The sequence below is a fragment of the Oratosquilla oratoria genome, chromosome 5 (genome assembly GCF_046742065.1).
Source record: "Oratosquilla oratoria isolate Oo_2021 chromosome 5, ASM4674206v1, whole genome shotgun sequence".
NCBI classification, from domain to species: domain Eukaryota; kingdom Metazoa; phylum Arthropoda; class Malacostraca; order Stomatopoda; family Squillidae; genus Oratosquilla; species Oratosquilla oratoria.
In genome coordinates this window covers 84212662-84230161 of record NC_134781.1, presented here as the reverse complement: position 1 = coordinate 84230161, position 17500 = coordinate 84212662, and the positions used below count along the sequence as shown (strand labels likewise).

Sequence of the window (17500 nt, the reverse complement as noted above, 5' to 3'; positions counted from 1 at the left end):
CACCTCCTCGTTTCCTCCTCTCCTCCTTTCCTTTTCTCCTCCTTTCATCCTCTCCTCCTTTCCTCCTCTTCTCCTTTCCTCCTCTTCTCCTTTCGTCCCTCTTCTCTTTTCGTCCTCTGCTTCTTTCCTCTTGTCTTCTTTTCATCACCTCCTCGTTTCCTCCTCTCCTCCTTTCCTCCTCTCCTCCTTTCCTCCTCTCCTCCTTTCCTCCTCTTCTCCTTTCGTCCCTCTTCTCTTTTTGTCCTCTGCTCCTTTCCTCCTGTCTTCTTTTCATCATCTCCTCGTTTCCTCCTCTCCTCCTTTCCTTTTCTCCTCCTTTCCTCCTCTCCTCCTTTCCTCCTCTTCTCCTTTCGTCCCTCTTCTCTTTTCGTCCTCTGCGCCTTTCATCCTGTCTTCTTTCCATCACCTCCTCGTTTCCTCCTCTCCTCCTTTCCTTTTCTCCTCCTTTCCTCCTCTCCTCCTTTCCTCCTCTTCTCCTTTCGTTCCTCTTCTCTTTTCGTCCTCTGCGCCTTTCCTCCTGTCTTCTTTTCATCACCTCGTTTTCTCTTCCTTTCCTCCTCTCCTCCTTTCCTCCTCTACTCCTTTCGTCTCTCTTCTCTTTTCGTCCTCTGCTCCTTTCTTCCTGTCTTCTTTTCCTCCTCTCCTCGTTTCCTCCTCTCCTCCTTTCCTCCTATTCTCCTTCCGTTCCTCCTCTCACCCCATTTGGCCTTCCTTCGTATCTCACGGCGCCTCCACACAGGTCACGGGTGCCACTCCTTATCTCCCGTCGCCTCTTATCATCTCACGCCCAACCAGAACGTGATACAGGACCCCCACGCCCACGCCCACACCCCCGACAGTCCTTCAAGGTCTATTTCAGATCGGGCGCGAATTCATTTCCCAAGTTTCGTTCTGTGTGAATTTCGGAAATATACTCTGTGTTCGCTTTCTCGCAGTAATGGTTATAAACTGGACAAATTTAGATTTAAAAAGGAAATAGGCAAGAATTGGTTTACTAATAGGGTGGTCGACGAATGGAATAAACTTAGTAACCATGTAATAAGCGCTGAAACTATCAGTTGTTTTAAGAAACGATTAGACAACTTTATGGATGGGGATGACAGGTGGTGATGGATACGGAGCTGCCTAGTGTAGGCCTTATGGTCTCTTGCAGTCTCCTTCATCCTTATGTTCTTGTGTTCTTAATAATTATCTTGTGACAAAAGCATGTTTCTCGTAATGAAATTATAACGCGGGTTTATATGATTTGTTTTTATCCATTGATGAGATTTATGTGATTTGTCTGTTTTCTTATGTCGATATTAATCGTAAGGTTAACTGGTATCAGTTTAACCCTTCATTTCGAGATTTGGTTTCACAGTGGAATGAAATAGGCTGGATTTATCCAGAAAACAATCTGTCAGGTTAACTTCAGGGGCTGACAGTTGTGTAATACAAATACGTGCCTTTGCAGATCTATACAAAACCCTCCCATATCCGAACAGCCATTAATCCGAACTTCGTTATTATCCGAATATAATTGATTTAGCCAAAAAATAATCTATTAAACTAACTTCAGGGCCTGACAATTGTCTAATACAAGTATGTATTATTACACATCTATGCAAAAATCCTCCCATATCCGAACAGCCATTAATCCGAACTTCGCCATTATCCGAACATGATTTATGCATATTTACCTCGCGTATCCGAAGATCCTGTGACCCAGTAAGTTCGGATATGGACCACTGTATATACCTCATTGTTGTTGCATGATTACAATTCTGCTTGCAAAAAATAAAATTTATTACAAAATAACAACTGTAAATTGAACCATATTAGATAATAATCAGTAACTAGACAAATATTTACAAAAAGAAAATAGATTATGAGAGAACTAGTGTATATAGAAAATTCTCAAATATTCAGTAAATAAAAGTTTATTTTCATAATCTAGGAATATCATGGATCAGGTTTGTATGTGCACAGTATAGCGACCCGACAAATGTGAGTCGTGATGACCTTTACCTGAATAAAATCGACAGCTCACCAGACCAAACTGTATCAGTGACGTCATCGGGGCGAGCACGCCATGTCATGCCATCTGAAACATAGGAGAGCCTTTAGTATTAGTAACAAGTAACACGAAAGGAGAAATCACGCCATTTGTCATGCCATCTGAAACAAAGGAGTGCCTTTAGTATTAGCAACAAGTAACACGAAAGGAGAAACCACGCCATCTGTCATGCCATCTGAAACAAAGGAGAGCCTTTAGTATTAGTAACAAGTAACACGAAAATAGAAACCACGCCATCTGTCATGCCATCTGAAACAAAGGAGAGCCTTTAGTATTAGCAACAAGTAACACGAAAGGAGAAACCACGCCATCTGTAATGCCATCTGAAACAAAGGAGAGCCTTTAGTGTTAGTAACAAGTAACACGAAAGGAGAAACCACGCCTTCTGCCATGCCATCTGCAACAAAGGAAAGCTTTTAGTATTAGTAACAAGTAACACGAAAGGAGAAACCACGCCATCTGTCTTGCCATCTGAAATCAAGGAGGGCCTTTAGTATTAGTAACAAGTAACACGAAAGGATAAACCACGCCATCTGTCATGACATCTGAAACAAAGGAGAGCCTTTAGTATTAGTAACAAGTAACACGAAAGTAGAAACCACGCCATCTATCATGACATCTGAAACAAAGGAGAGCCATTAGTATTAGTAACAAGTAACACGAAAGTAGAAACCACGCCATCTGTCTTGTCATCTGAAACAAAGGAGTGCCTTTAGTATTAGTAACAAGTAACACGAAAGGAGAAACCACGCCATCTGTCTTGCCATCTGAAACATAGGAGAGCCTTTAGTATTAGTAACAAGTAACACGAAAGAAGAAACCACGCCATCTGTAATGCCACCTGAAACATAGGAAACCCTTTAGTATTAGTAACAAGTAACACGAAAGGAGAAACCACGCCATCTGTCTTGCCATCTGCAACAAAGGAGAGCCTTTAGTATTAGTAACAAGTAACACGAAAGAAGAAACCACGCCATCTGTAATGCCATCTGAAACAAAGGAGAGCCTTTAGTATTAGTAACAAGTAACACGAAAGAAGAAACCACGCGATCTGTAATGCCACCTGAAACATAGGAAACCCTTTAGTATTAGTAACAAGTAACACGAAAGGAGAAACCACGCCATCTGTCTTGCCATCTGAAACAAAGGAGAGCCTTTAGTATTAGTTACAAGTAACACGAAAGAAGAAACCACGCCATCTGTAATGCCATCTGAAACAAAGGAGAGCCTTTAGTATTAGTAACAAGTAACACGAAAGGAGAAACCAACTCGTGAGGCGTCAGCCAGAATAAACTGTTTAAGGTCAACACCTAAGCAAGATGCTGTAAGGATTGTCATTTAATTTATATTATTTGTTTATTTGTTTGCTGTTGTCTGTTTATTATTATTTGATTGGTTTTCATTTATTATTAGTTAAATGTCAATTTATTATTATTTACTATTTACCTGTTTGCTTATTATTTAATTACACCTATGCATTTATTTATTTATTTTATTTATTATTATTTATATTATAATTTCCATTTTATTTATTTATATTATAATTTTTTCGCATCCGACCTGTTGGCATGTTCCTCTTTTGTAATCCTTTGTACAGGATCTCAATGGATTCAGCTTGACCGGAAACCACCGCCAACTGAATCTCTTCTGCTGATTCCATCTTATCTCACCTCCGTCTCACGTATTTCCAACTTGTTCTCACACGTTCTCCCACCCTCGCATTTCCTCCCTCCCCTCCCCTCCCCCTCCCTCCCTTCCCCTCCCCTCGTTTCCCCTCAAATTACGCCCCTCCCCTTATCACTCACAGTTTTATATTCTTTTTTCTAGATCTCACGTCACCTCTACTCCCTTCCATCTCCTTCCCTCCTTTCCCCTCCTCTCCCCTCCTCTCCCCTCCTTTCCCCTCCTCTCCCCTCCTTTCCCCTCCTTTCGACTCTTCTCCCCTTCTCTCCCTTCCTCTCCCTTCCCATCCCTTCCCCTGTCTTCCTTTCCCTCTCGTTCCTCTCCCTGATCCTCCCATTCCTTCCCCCATTCCCTTCCCCTCCTCTTTCCCCTCTGCCTTCCCCTTTCCTATCTTCTATCCTTTCCTCTCCTCTTCCCTCCTCCCCTCTAATCCCCTTGCCTCCACTTCCCTCTCCTTCCCCTCACACCCTAATTCCCTCCTTCCCCATTCCCCTCCCTTCCTCTCCCCTCCACGGCCCTCCTCTCCTCTCCCCTCATCCTAGACCCCCGACTCCCCTCACGGCACGCCCTCTCCCCTCACCTAACGAAGTTATTCCCCGACCCAGGCTTCTCTCACAAAATTTCCCCTCACTTGCCTTTAACTTCAGGTAACCGCAACACCCTCTTCTTCCTCTTCTTCTTCCCTTCCTCTCTCTCTCTATCTATCTATCTCTCTTTCTTTGTCTCACTCTGTCTCTCTTTCTCTTTCTTTCTCTTTCTCTCTGTCTCCCTTTCTCTGTCTCTCTTTCCCTCTTTCTGTCTCCCTCTTTCTTTATATCTCTCATTATCTCTCTCAGTCTCTCTCTCTCTCTCTCTCTCTCTCTCTCTCTCTCTCTCTCTCTCTCTCTCTCTCTCTCTCTCTCTCTCTCTCTCTCACTTTCTCACAGTTTCGTAACCCGAACCAAGAAATAGTCTTGACGCTTTACAATTCTCTAGTTCGTCCCCATGTGGAATACACCGTCCAGTTCTGGTCGCTGAACTTGAGGATGGATGTGCAGAGGCTAGAACGAGCTCAGGCACGAGCAACGAAACTTATTCCCGCCATTAGACACATGGTCTACCAGAGGCGTCTCAAGGGTACAGGGCTCTTGTCTCTAGAAACCAGGAGATTGCGAGGAGGGTTGACAGCGGTTTTCAAAATACTTCAAGGATTTGATAACATTGACTATTGACATCTCTTCAGCTTGAACGTGAATGCCCTTCGCAATCTTGGGTGGAAGCTCAGTCCTCCTAGTTACTCGTGTGACAAAGTTGGTGACTTTTTTTTCCTATCAAATCTACAACACTTGGAACAAACTGCCAAAGGACGTAGTAAACAGTTCCTCTGTTGAGCAGTTCAAAAGTCGATTAGAGAAGGTGCTACAAACATTATTGTAAGAACTTGTGTGAATACCCGATAACCTTTGAACGCTACCTCCTCGATATAGGCTGTAAAACCTTTTGATGGACTGAGAATCCCTGTAACTCCTTGTAGTTCTCTCTCTCTCTCTCTCTCTCTCTCTCTCTCTCTCTCTCTCTCTCTCCCTCTTCCACAGTTCAATCCATCGTCCAGTGCTCCATTCCCTCCCACGCGATCCATCTGATTCTCCTCATCCAGACATGATAAAATTCGTGTTGCTGTTGCATGCAAAATAGGATTCTTACATAATTAATAAAAGATTTAACGTGACGTAATTGGGGCGGAATTGCTTACGTGAATTGAATTGGAACAGACTCCGCCCTCATATGTTAATGAGTGAATTGGATTTCGTCTTCGTCCTGTCAGAAGAGGGGGAGACGTGTTTTTGTCCCATAGTGGAGAGCATTTTTTTTTTTTTTTTTTTTACGCCGTGAAGAGGGACCTTCTCTCTCTCTCTCTCTCTCTCTCTCTCTCTCTCTCTCTCTCTCTCTCTCTCTCTCTCTCTCTCTCTCTCTCTCTCTCTCTCTCCCTCTCTCTCTCTCTCTCTCCCTCTCTCTCTCTCTCTCTCTCCCTCTCTCTCTCTCTCTCTCTCTCTCGTTCTCTCTCTCTCTCTCTCTCTATATATATATATATATATATATTTATATATATATATATATATATATATATATATATATGCTAATAAGAAACTCTGGTAACTTGTGTTCAAGTATGCAAGAGTAAATACTGGAAATGAGAAATGCTCTGCTTCGTTTAGTTTCTCTTTCCCAGTGGTTACTCTTGCATATATATATATATATATATATATATATATATATATATATATATATTTATATATGTGTGTATATATATATATATATATATAGTCTTCCCGATCTCAAGCTATGAGCACTTTTTTTTTTTTTCAATCTCTTGTTCTTCATTTTCCATCATCTGTATCCGCGTTGGACCACGTGTTAGGACGGTTAATGGGGCTAGTCAAAGTCCGATATACGATATTTGTCTACTGTACATTTGTACAAGAACCTCGAGCTCTTGGAGTAGCAGATGCACACGCCTCAATTCCATTGAAAGGCTTCGTTGGTTACACTATATAGATAGCAGCGTCCAACCCTATGAAACAAGACACTTAGTATTGCGTCAGGCTATGCTTAGCATAGCACTTCATCAGGTGACGCGTGAGCATCGAGGCTCTTTGGACAGTGACTGAGTGTGAGAAAATAGCCATGTATCTTTTGACGTGAATTCAATGTAAAATACAAATATATACCTTTTCCACTTCCCAGGCTTGGTTTATGCGTACACAGACGCACATACACGCACACACTCTCACATGCATACTCACACGTGCATATGCACAGACACAGACACACACACATGCGCACACACACTTACATACACACACACATACATGCGTGTATATAATATATATGTATGTGTGTGTGTGTAATATCTGTTTACATCCTGTCGTGCTTATCAGTCGATCAAGTCTAACCTGGAACATCTCGTCACTGTTTATTAGTTCATTCATATATCCGTTTATTCGTTTCTATTTAAGTTTAGAATAAAGTGTTTGTTTTGAACTCTAAATGCATCGGACGTAGATCAGCATTTTAAAAGCAAAAAAATATGATTTACCTTCCCTTCTGTGCTGCGGAGTTTACATCATCACATTCAGGGAATGTGTGTGCCTGTACGTGTGCGTGCGTGCGTGTGTGTGTTTGTGTGTGTGTGTGTGTGTGTGTGTGTGTGTGTATGTGTGTGTATGTGTGTGTGTGTGTGTGTGTGTGTGTGTGTGTGTGTGTGTGTACATGTTTGTGTGTATGTGTGTCATATTTTTAGTGTGGATATGTGTACGTAAAGGGACCAGATCCGCCAGTCAGCGTGTGACGTCAACAGGTCCATAAAGTCTTAAGTCCTCTTGCTCCGAGTAATCAGGCTATCATGTCCAGCCACTTCGCAGAGCGAGGTAAAGGACGAAATATTGAAAAAAAAATATGCGTATTTGCATATTTTCTGTTCATTTTAGTTACTTATTCATTTGTTTATTATTCATCATATATTTATTAATTTATTTCTTCACCTATTTATTTATCTATTATTTGTTTATTCATTTATGCATTTAATTATTTATTTACTTATTTGTGTGTTTATGTATTTGTGTGTTTGGAAATTGGTATGTTATAACACATTTGTAAAAGTTCACTATAAACCCACTATCGAAGAAATAATAACGAAAGTACAGGGAAACTGTATATTTCGACTACTATCTGTAGTCCTCTTCAGCAGAATGAAGAGGACTACAGATAGTAGTCGAAATATACAGTTTCCCTGTACTTCCGTTATCATTTCCCCGATAGTGGGTTTATAGTGAACATTTATGTGTTTATCTATTTATTCATAATTTGATCAATTTATCTATTTATTGATCTATTTCGTTCTTTTTCTTCTTCAGGGTGATTCTCCCTTCGGCCACACAGACGCTTACATGAAGCTGGACCAGCTGGGCGAAGGATCCTACGCAACAGTGTACAAAGGCTACAGCAAGTAAGTCGTGGACCTTCTCAACCAACCTGTTCACTTGTTCATTTGTTCTTTTGTTCACTCGTTCATTTGTTCACTTGTTCATTTGTCCGAGTGTTCACTCGTTCATTTGTTCACCTGTTCATTTATCCATCTGTTCAGTTGTTCATTTGTTCACTTGTCCATTTGTTCACTTGTTCATTTGTTCACACACACATCAGTCACCATCGTTCATTTGTTCACTTGTTCATTTGTCCATTTGTTTACTTGTCAATTTGTTCACTTGTTCAGTTGTTCAGTTGTTCACTTGTTCATTCGTTCATTTATTCACTTTTTCACTTGTTCATTTGTTCACCGGTTCATTTGTTTATTTGTTCACTTGTTCATTTGTTCACTTGTTCATTTGTCCATTTGTTCACTTGTTCATTTATATACTTGTTCACATGTTCATTTGTCCATTTGTTCACTTGTCACTTCAGGGAACGATCTCAGCAAAACGCAAGTAAGTCGTGGACCTTCCTAACCTGTTCACTTGTTCATTTGTTCACTTGTTCACCTGTTCACTTTAAGCTGGCGAAGACTCCTCAGGGAACTAGAGTTTCTTCCTCTGTTAGATTACAGATTTCAGCAAAAAGCAAATACATCGACTGACTTTACGAAAATAATGAAAAAATAAAAGATAATGATAGGTGCCACACAATCCAGGCAATCGTTTTACGTTTTTTTTTCTGTCAAAAGTTGATTGATTATTATGCCCTCTATCCACTGAAAGAACGAAAGAGAGAGAGATAGACACAGAGAGAGAAAAAGAGTGCGAGAGAGAGAGAGAGAGAGAAAAAGAGTTTTCACGTTCATATTTACCATCAACGCTTCTGGTGTGATACCCCGCCAACAGAGAGAGAGAGAGAGAGAGTGAGAGAGACAGACAGAGAGAGAGAGAGAGAGAGGAAGAGAGAGTTTTCACGTTCATATTTACAAACAACTCTACTGGTGTGATACCCCGCCAACAGCGTAGACCAAAACTAAACTTATAAAGTTCCTCATCGTAGCGAAAATAGAGTCAACGATAAGGAAATGTCGCCTTGAATATTTCGCTCAGATGGATGTCAACAAGCTTGTTTGGATGTCGTCGTCGTCGTTCCCGGGTCCTTAACTTCCTTCCCTAACTCCACTTCATTTTCTCTTCCATTTATACCCTTATCGCTCCACCCTCCACACCCTCCACCCACCCACCCATCCACCCACCCTCTCATTTGATCGTATTCTCACGAATTTTTACTCCTTCCTTCCTTCCTTCCTTCCTTCCTTCACTCTTGTTCTCAATTTCATTCTCTCTCTCTTCACTCTCTCTCTCTCTCTCTCTCTCTCTCTCTCTCTCTCTATATATATATATATATATATCTATATATATATATATATATATATTATAGAAGGTGAAAGAAGTAGATGAGGAGAAATGGGGGAATTTTACGCCTTAACGTTTCAACCCGCAGGGTCTTGATCACAAAGCTAACAACTCAAACGTAACCGGATATTTTATACACGGACTTTTATACTTATGGGACGCTTCGGAGAGCTTGTTATTTTATCGATGTTCCCTATTGAACTGAATAAAATCACCTCATCAACACCAAAACAGTCGATGACGTCATCGGGGTCAAGTGCCCCCATCCTTGTTTCAGTTCAGGTCAGATCACTTAAGCGAGAGAAGTCCTGATCACGTGACCATAATGGCGCTGGGCGGCTCCTAATGATCGAACCTGCTGAGTTTGTGATGAGGGTTGTGCGCTTACCGTCGTGGTGCTCCGCTAGTGGCGAAAAGGTGTTTGTCGGTAGTGGTGGTGACTAGAGATGGTGACGGTAATTGTGATGGTAACGGTGTGGTGGTGATTATAGTGATGCGGGTAATGAAGATGGTGATGGTGATATTTGTGTTGAAAGAGACTGCGTTGAAGGTAATTATGGTGATGATGAAGGTAAGGGCGTTAGTGATGACAGATCAGATCATTGTAATAGAGACTATGATGATGTTTATAATGATGTTTATGATGATGATGATGGTGATGATTATGATAATAATAGTGATGATGATGGTTATGATTCTAATAATGATGGTGATGATGATGATGATTATAATAATGATGGTGATGGTGATAATGAAGATGATGATGGTGATGGTTACGATTAAAATAATGGTGGTGATGACGATAATGATGAGAATGGTGATGATGATTATGATTATAGTAATGATGATGATTATAATTATAATAATGATGGTGATGATGATAATGATGATGATGATGATGATGATGATGATGATGATGATGATGAAACAGCCGGGAACCGGTAATGAATAGTGACAAGGGAGAGAGAAAGTGTAAAGAGGGGGTGGGTGGGGGGGTGGAAGCGAGGGGCGTGTGAGGAGGGAGTGGGAGAGGGGGAGGGAGGGAATGTGCGCAAGAAAACACTCGCGATAAATGAGAGGAGGAAGAAGAGGAGGAGGGAGAGGAGGAGGAGGAGGAAAGGAGAAAGAGGAGGAGGAAGGTGAGGAGGAGGAGGAGAGGAGAAAGAGGAGGGAGAGGAGGAGGAGGAAGATGAAGAGGAGGAGGGAGAGGAGGAGGAGAGAAGGAAGAAGGAGGGGGAAGAAAGAAGGATTGTGAGAAGGATGAAAAAAGAGAGAGAGAGAGAGAGAATGTGAAGTAAAATGAAGAAATAAGAGGAGCAGAGGAATGAGGAAAAGTAAAAAGGAGGAGGGAGAGGAGGAGGAGGAGAAAGAGGGAAGAGAGAGGAGGAAGAGGAAGAAAAAGGAGAGGAGGAGGAAAGGAGGGGGACAGCAACAACCAAAATAATAATATTAATAATAATAATAATAATAATAATAATAATAATAATATTAATAATAATAATAATAGTAATAATAATAATAATGATAACAACATCAATAACGACACCAGTGCTAAATGCTATTTCTACACTCTCAGAGCTAGGTCACCAAGAAATAACAACACAAGTTACAACAACGACAATAACAACAACAACAGTTAAAACGAAATAGACAACAACAACAAACCCATAACGAAGAAACAAACACCGAAAGAGCCAACGACAACTCACCCATACCGAAGAAACATACAACGAAACAAACAACGACACCAACACAAAGCAACACAGCACTACAAAAGCAATAACAACGAAACCAGCGGCAGGAAGAGCAACAACGGAAACAAGTAGAGAAGGCGCAGGAGAGAGAAATAGTAAAACTAATCGGGCTGGAAGGTCTGTAGGCCCAAGTGCTGCACCTAATAAATTTAGCCTCGGACGCTTGAACAGCACAGTAGTCGTGGTTGCGAGGGTGCGTGTTGGAGATGTATGTTGGAGATGTGTTGGAGATGTGTCGGAGACTGTCGTAGATGTGTCGGAGACTATCGTAGACGTGTCGGAGACTATCGTAGATGTGTCGGAGACTATCGTAGATGTGTCGGAGACTATCGTAGGTGTGTCGGAGACTATCGTAGGTGTGTCGGAGACTATCGTAGATGTGTCGGAGACTATCGTAGACGTGTCGGAGACTATCGTAGACGTGTCGGAGACTATCGTAGATGTGTCGGAGACTATCGTAGATGTGTCGGAGACTATCGTAGATGTGTCGGAGACTATCGTAGATGTGTCGGAGACTATCGTAGATGTGTCGGAGACTATCGTATATGTGTCGGAGACTATCGTAGATGTGTCGGAGACTATCGTAGGTGTGTCGGAGACTATCGTAGATGTGTCGGACACTCGTAGATGTGTCGGAAACGTGTGAATACATGTCGGAGATGTATCAAAAACACAACAGAGGTGTGTTGGAGACATACCAGAAACATAACAGAGATACCAACTATCGTAGATGTGTCGGAAACGTGTTTGAAACATGTCAGAGACATATCGGAAACACAACGGAGATGTGTTTGAGACATGTCGAAGACATACAAGGAATATAACGGGGATTTGTTGGAAACTATAGTAGACGTGTCGGAAACGTGTTGGAAACATGTCGGAGACATATCGGAAACACAACGGAGATGTGTTGGAGACATGTCGAAAACATACCAGGAACATAACGGGGTTTGTTGGAAACTATAGTAGACGTATCGGAAACGTGTTGGAAACATATCGGAGACATATCGGAAACACAACGGAGATGTGTTGGAGACATGTCGGAGACGTACCATGAATATAACGGAGATGTGTTGGAGACTATAGTAGACGTATCGGAAACGTGTTTGAAACATTTCGAAGCATAAGAGAGGTGTGTTGGAGACATGTCGGAGACGTACCGGAAACATAACAGAAATATGTTTGCGACTATCGTAGAGGCTGTCTGAAATGTGTTGAAGATATGTCGGAGACATATCGGAAGTATAACGGAGATGTGTTGCAGACGTGTGTAAGACATAATAGAGATCTCTTAGAAACAATTGGAAACGTGTCAGAAACTTGTTGAAGACATGTCGGAGACATACTTTAAATATAATGGAGACATTTTGAAAAAAAAATTCGCAAATATGTTGGACACATATTGTAAGCATAACATAGACATGGTGGCAAAGTGTCCAAAAACATGCCATAAACATGTCAGAAACTTGCATAAGACAAAGGACATAAAGATGAATTTTAACACAACTAGACTTTCCCTGCAACCGAAACCATCACCCTCGACCTCTGTACTGAACAGCCAGGGCAAGTGGCAGTCACCATTACCAATTGAGGATTGAACTCGGACCTTAACAGTTACGAGGAGAGAACCCAAAGGGCAACAAGGGGGGTGTGGCTGGAACGGTGATTAGTGTGTAATGGGCGTGGCATTAGGAAGTCCAGAACGTGGATGCCGCGTCACGCAATCACGACGACGGCCCTCGAGCATGCATGAGTATCGTTGAATGTTGGCATAACCCTTTCAGCACACAACGTCCTTCCCCTAAGCTGAATGAAACCTGCTAGCGTTAACCAGAACACACACACACACACACACACACACACACACACACACACACATATATATATGTATATATATATATATATATATATATAGATAGATAGATAGATAGATTAATGTGTATATATATATGTATGTACAGTATAATGTACATGTGTATACATATATATATATATATATATATATATATATATATATATACAAGTGCTCTTCCAGATTTTTAGAAAAAATATGTGGACAAATTCATCCCACACAGAAAAAAAAGTCAGCCCAGAGGATTTGATTATATATATATATATATATATATATATATATATATATATATATATATATATATATATATATATATATATATATATATATATATATATATGAGTGGTCTTGGAGATTTTTAGAAAAATTCTGTGAACAAATTCATCCTACACAGAAAAAAAAAAATCAGCCCAGAGGATTTGATTCAACAACATTCTTGAATACAACCAAAGCACGCTATACACCGGACCACCAAAGGTCGCATGTAAGCAGCTGGGTGATACTCTGGGGGGAAGTCGAGGATGAGATGAAGGCATCGAGGCAAGAAGGGAGGAAGAGCAGGAAAGACAAGTGTTGGGTGGAAGAGGGCGTGGTGGGGGAAGAAGGAGGATGGGGGAACCCAAGTAGGGAATCTGATGAAAGAGGGGGAAAGAACCTGTGGTGGGGGGGGTATTTGGTGCAGAGGGGGGAGAATTCTTAGTTGGACCCGGAGAGAGAGAGAGAGAGAGAGAGAGAGAGAGAGAGAGAGAGAGAGAGAGAGAGAGAGAAGGGGGGGGCAACAATGGAGGTGCAAGAGTAGAGGACCTTTTGTCTTTTAACGAGGTCGGCGGAGCACTTAGAAAGGAGCTGCAATGTACAGCTTAGGTTCGTTGTGTAGGTGCCTCCTTGTCCGTTCACTGCGATGGGGGTTTCCCTTAGTTAGATAAAGTCACCCACCGGCAGATAGAAGAAAGGTGGAGCGCCTCGAAAGGGACGCAAACGTCCAGAGGGTTGGTCTGCTGGAAACGTTTCTTTGTCTGCTGGAAACTTTTCTTGGTCTGCTGGAAACTTTTCTTGGTCTGCTGGAAACTTTTCTTGGTCTGCTGGAAACTTTTCTTTGTCTGCTGGAAACTTTTCTTGGTCTGCTGGAAACTTTTCTTGGTCTGCTGGAAACTTTTCTTGGTCTGCTGGAAACTTTTCTTTGTCTGCTGGAAACTTTTCTTGGTCTGCTGGAAACTTCTCTTGGTCTGCTGGAAATTTTTCTTCAAAACTCTCGGGGAAAAGAATACATCAAGTTTGACTGACGACCTGCAACCCGTCCCATAGATTTCTCTAAGAAGAAACATTGGCTGTTGATTGTGTTGACAGTCAGTCAATCAGTCAGTCAGTCAGTTATTCCAATGCTCCTGGTCTTCCTTGCAGGAGACCCGCGTCCCTCAGATACCCGACGAAGTTACTCAGTGAAGTTGTATTGTTTTATTCTATAGGGATTGTTACTGTGGGACGCACTAATGATGGGGTGTTCTGTGTGTCTTGTGCTTTATCAGTTATCAGTATGAGTGTTGTTGTTTTGTTTTTCCGCCGACTGATAGAATGAGGAATCCAGTCTCCGTTTGCCCTTGTTCTCTATATAAAAAAAAAAAAAAATAGGGAAAGATAGGCAAAGATGAGAGGATCTGGCCCGAAGACCGAATGCCAGCCCCTCGCGGTTGTACTTCCAAATCGAGATGATAGTGTTGATGATATTTGAAGACGATCGACGGGGAGATGATTTTCCCCTACGTCCATCTCGCAGGAACACGAAGCGTAGGCTTCCAATGTTGGTCTCAAATCTGCCGAAGAAGTGCTGAAACCCACTAATGATGGGGGAATGGAAAACTCAATTAGAAGAATGAGTGGGAGAGGACCCCGTAGGTTCTAATGAGGGTGGAGGAAATCCGAAGATAAAAAAAAGGAAACTGGGAGTACACGACGAAGTGGGAAGTGGAAAACCCCTGGTAGACCAAGCCCTGTTTTTTTTTTTTTTTTTTTTTTTTTTTTTTTTTTTTTTTTTTTTTTTTTTTTTTTTTTTTTTTTTTTTGAGCCGATGTTTGGGTCGCCTCCGCGCCTGGACAAAGCTGTCGGGAACCAACGCAAGAAGCATGCAGTGGACCTCAGATATCGTACTCACAACCACCTGCTCATGAGTTCGACACCGTTCCCACTGGTCAGATGATTTCATTCAACATTTAGAGGAAGGAAGTTTCGTGGGGGAGAGGGCTCCTTTCCTCAGGCCGGAAAACGCCCCTCAGCTGAATGGGACCTGAATGAGGTCGTTTGGCGCTACCCAGGGCAAAATCATTAAAGAATGCCAACGAATCGGAAAGGTTAGTGAAGGAGGAGGGAGGAAATGTGATGAGAGAAGCGCAACGACGAGGAAAAATGTGTTGAAGTGGGAGTTTCTCTGACGAAGAGTGCTTCGAGTCCCAGCCTCTGTCCCGGACATCCTGTGGGAGGGACACTGGTGAATGCCTAGGAACCCAGGAAAGAGATGAGGAATGGGAGAAGGGGAGGCGAAACGATCCCTGGCGACTACCGTTGACTTTCAATTGCTCTGAAGGCTCGAACACGTAGGGAAAAAGATGTAGCTACGCGCCAGATAGGATGTATTTCTTACACCCTACGATGTGTGTGTGTGGGGGGGGGATTTAGGTGTCTTGACTCTTACAGCACGTTTGCATGGTTCAGGATCTGACTAGAGTTAAAGGATTTGATTCAGCTCAAGTTTAGACTGAAGAATTTCTTAAGGAATCAAATACTCTTTCAGTCCCAAGTCTTTTCCAGAGATGATTGAAAACCACGCGACATAAGTAATAAGAGATGCAAAGACAAGTAAAGTAAACAAATAAATAAATATATGAATCAGTAACATTATCCAATCTCCCCATACTCAGGTAAAACATTCCAATATCAAAAGAGCCTCGTTGTCTAAGCATCACTAGACCAAGTGCTTGCTAAGCATAGTCCGATGCAATGCTTAGTGTCGAAGATCGATGGAGTTGGACGCTGCTACCTATATGATATAATCATAGAAACCCTTCGTGGGATTAAAGCGTGTGTGTCCGTCACTACAAGACCTCACATTCTTTGTACGAATGCATAATAGACAACGTATTGCACATCGAAGTTTGATTAGCCCCATTAATCCATATGCCGTGTAGTCCAATACGGATACATAAGGGTTAATATGGTGGCAGCGATGGGATAGATTTGTACTCACATGTCTCTAATATAATTGTTGTACCTCTGCTATGTCTCAGACTGATGGGAGATCCGACGCATACAGCATAAATAATTGAATATATGAATTGATATTAGAAATATAAGAACTAGAATAAGAATAAATTGCAAAACCGGAGGAAAATGGTAACGTGTGACATGAGGGATATTCAAGGTAATCACTGAGGCGAAGACGAGAAAAAGGGGGAAGGAAGGAAAGAGGACGGAACGCACCGTCAAGAGCTGAGAAGAGGAGGGGGAAGGAAGGGGAATAAAGAAACGAATAGGCTGTAATTAGAATTAAAATAATAAGGGGTGGTAAAAGATTTTTTTTTTCCTAGCGCAGGAATTGAAATGGGTAAATGGAGAGAAAAAGGCTGAATATAGCGCATGAAAATTGGGGGGAAAAATAGGAAAATGGAATCCTGGATATGTATGGTCGATGGTCGGGAAAAGGAGAGAGATGGAGTGTCGGAATATTGGTGGAGAATAGGAAGGAAAGGGGAGGGAAGTGACTGGTAAAGAGGATGAAGAGAGAGAGAGAGAGAGAGAGAAAGAGACAGAGAGAGAGAGAGAAATGAGAAATATAGATGAGGTAAAGAACGAAGAGAGAAAAAGTGAGAACAGTAGGAAAGGATGAGATAAAAAAGATCGATTGAGTTAACCCTTCCACTTCTGAGGAAAGTTTTTCCTTAAACAGGTTGAAGGGCTTCAGTCGGTGTCCCATCCTTCAGCTGAATAAAGCCCACAAGAGCCGTCGCCGGGGCTAAAGGGAGATAGCCTTTACGTCTCTAGCCCAGGGTATACTTTGAAAAAATAATAAATCAATTAGAACAACGATAAAAAGAAAATCACTAAAGGTTAGAGAACATGATTGGGTCGAAGAAATTACAATATTTTTCTCATCAGTAAGAACGAAATATATAAGTAGAGAGGTATAAAGAGAGAAATATATAGCAAAAATATTTTATTAATTACTTCGATTCATTGAAAAATAAAAACACTTCCAACGAAAAGAGTAAAAACGTTTGTTGGAAAAAACTTGTCCACATAAATCCCAACTTCGCGGAACGAAAAATTTATTTCTTGATGGTGCGTGACATCAAGGGTAAAACCAAAAAGGTAAGAACTGTGTTTTTATGAAGGAAATAAAAAGATTTTCCAATAAAAAAGAAAGTATTTCTTAAAGAATTATGATAATGACAAATGTTCCAGGTGCGGTTTGGCCGTTGCGACATATACAACGGAAAATAACGGTTTTGATATTTGAAATTCCGTTTCGCCGTTGTGTTGCTTAACGAAAAATAACGGTGATGATGACTTCTCGCTCGTTCTTGCTCAGTGGACACATCAACTGTTAATGACATCTGCATAATCTATAACGTCACATTTCAACAAATGAGGGATTTTTAATGGAATAAGAATTTTTGGTTGAGTCCCTGACTGAGTGGTTGATTTGATTTTTTTTTTTTTTTTTCCTATCATTGTCGTCCCTTTTTTCTCAATACGGCAACATTTCCATTTGGCAAAGACGTTTAACCCAACGACCGTG

The 17500-nt window shown here is 41.5% G+C and overlaps 1 protein-coding gene across 10 annotated transcripts in view; it reads left to right on the top strand.

Annotated features, from left to right (window-relative positions):
* The window catches only part of Eip63E (cyclin dependent kinase Eip63E), a 1395216-nt gene that overhangs the window by 1330002 nt on the left and 47714 nt on the right, over window positions 1-17500 (top strand). For all 10 annotated transcript variants that reach the window (XM_076185578.1, XM_076185573.1, XM_076185581.1 and 7 more), the window contains one exon: window positions 7633-7724. In XM_076185578.1, the coding sequence (XP_076041693.1) occupies window positions 7633-7724 (92 nt within the window). The remainder of the gene's footprint in view (window positions 1-7632; window positions 7725-17500) is intronic.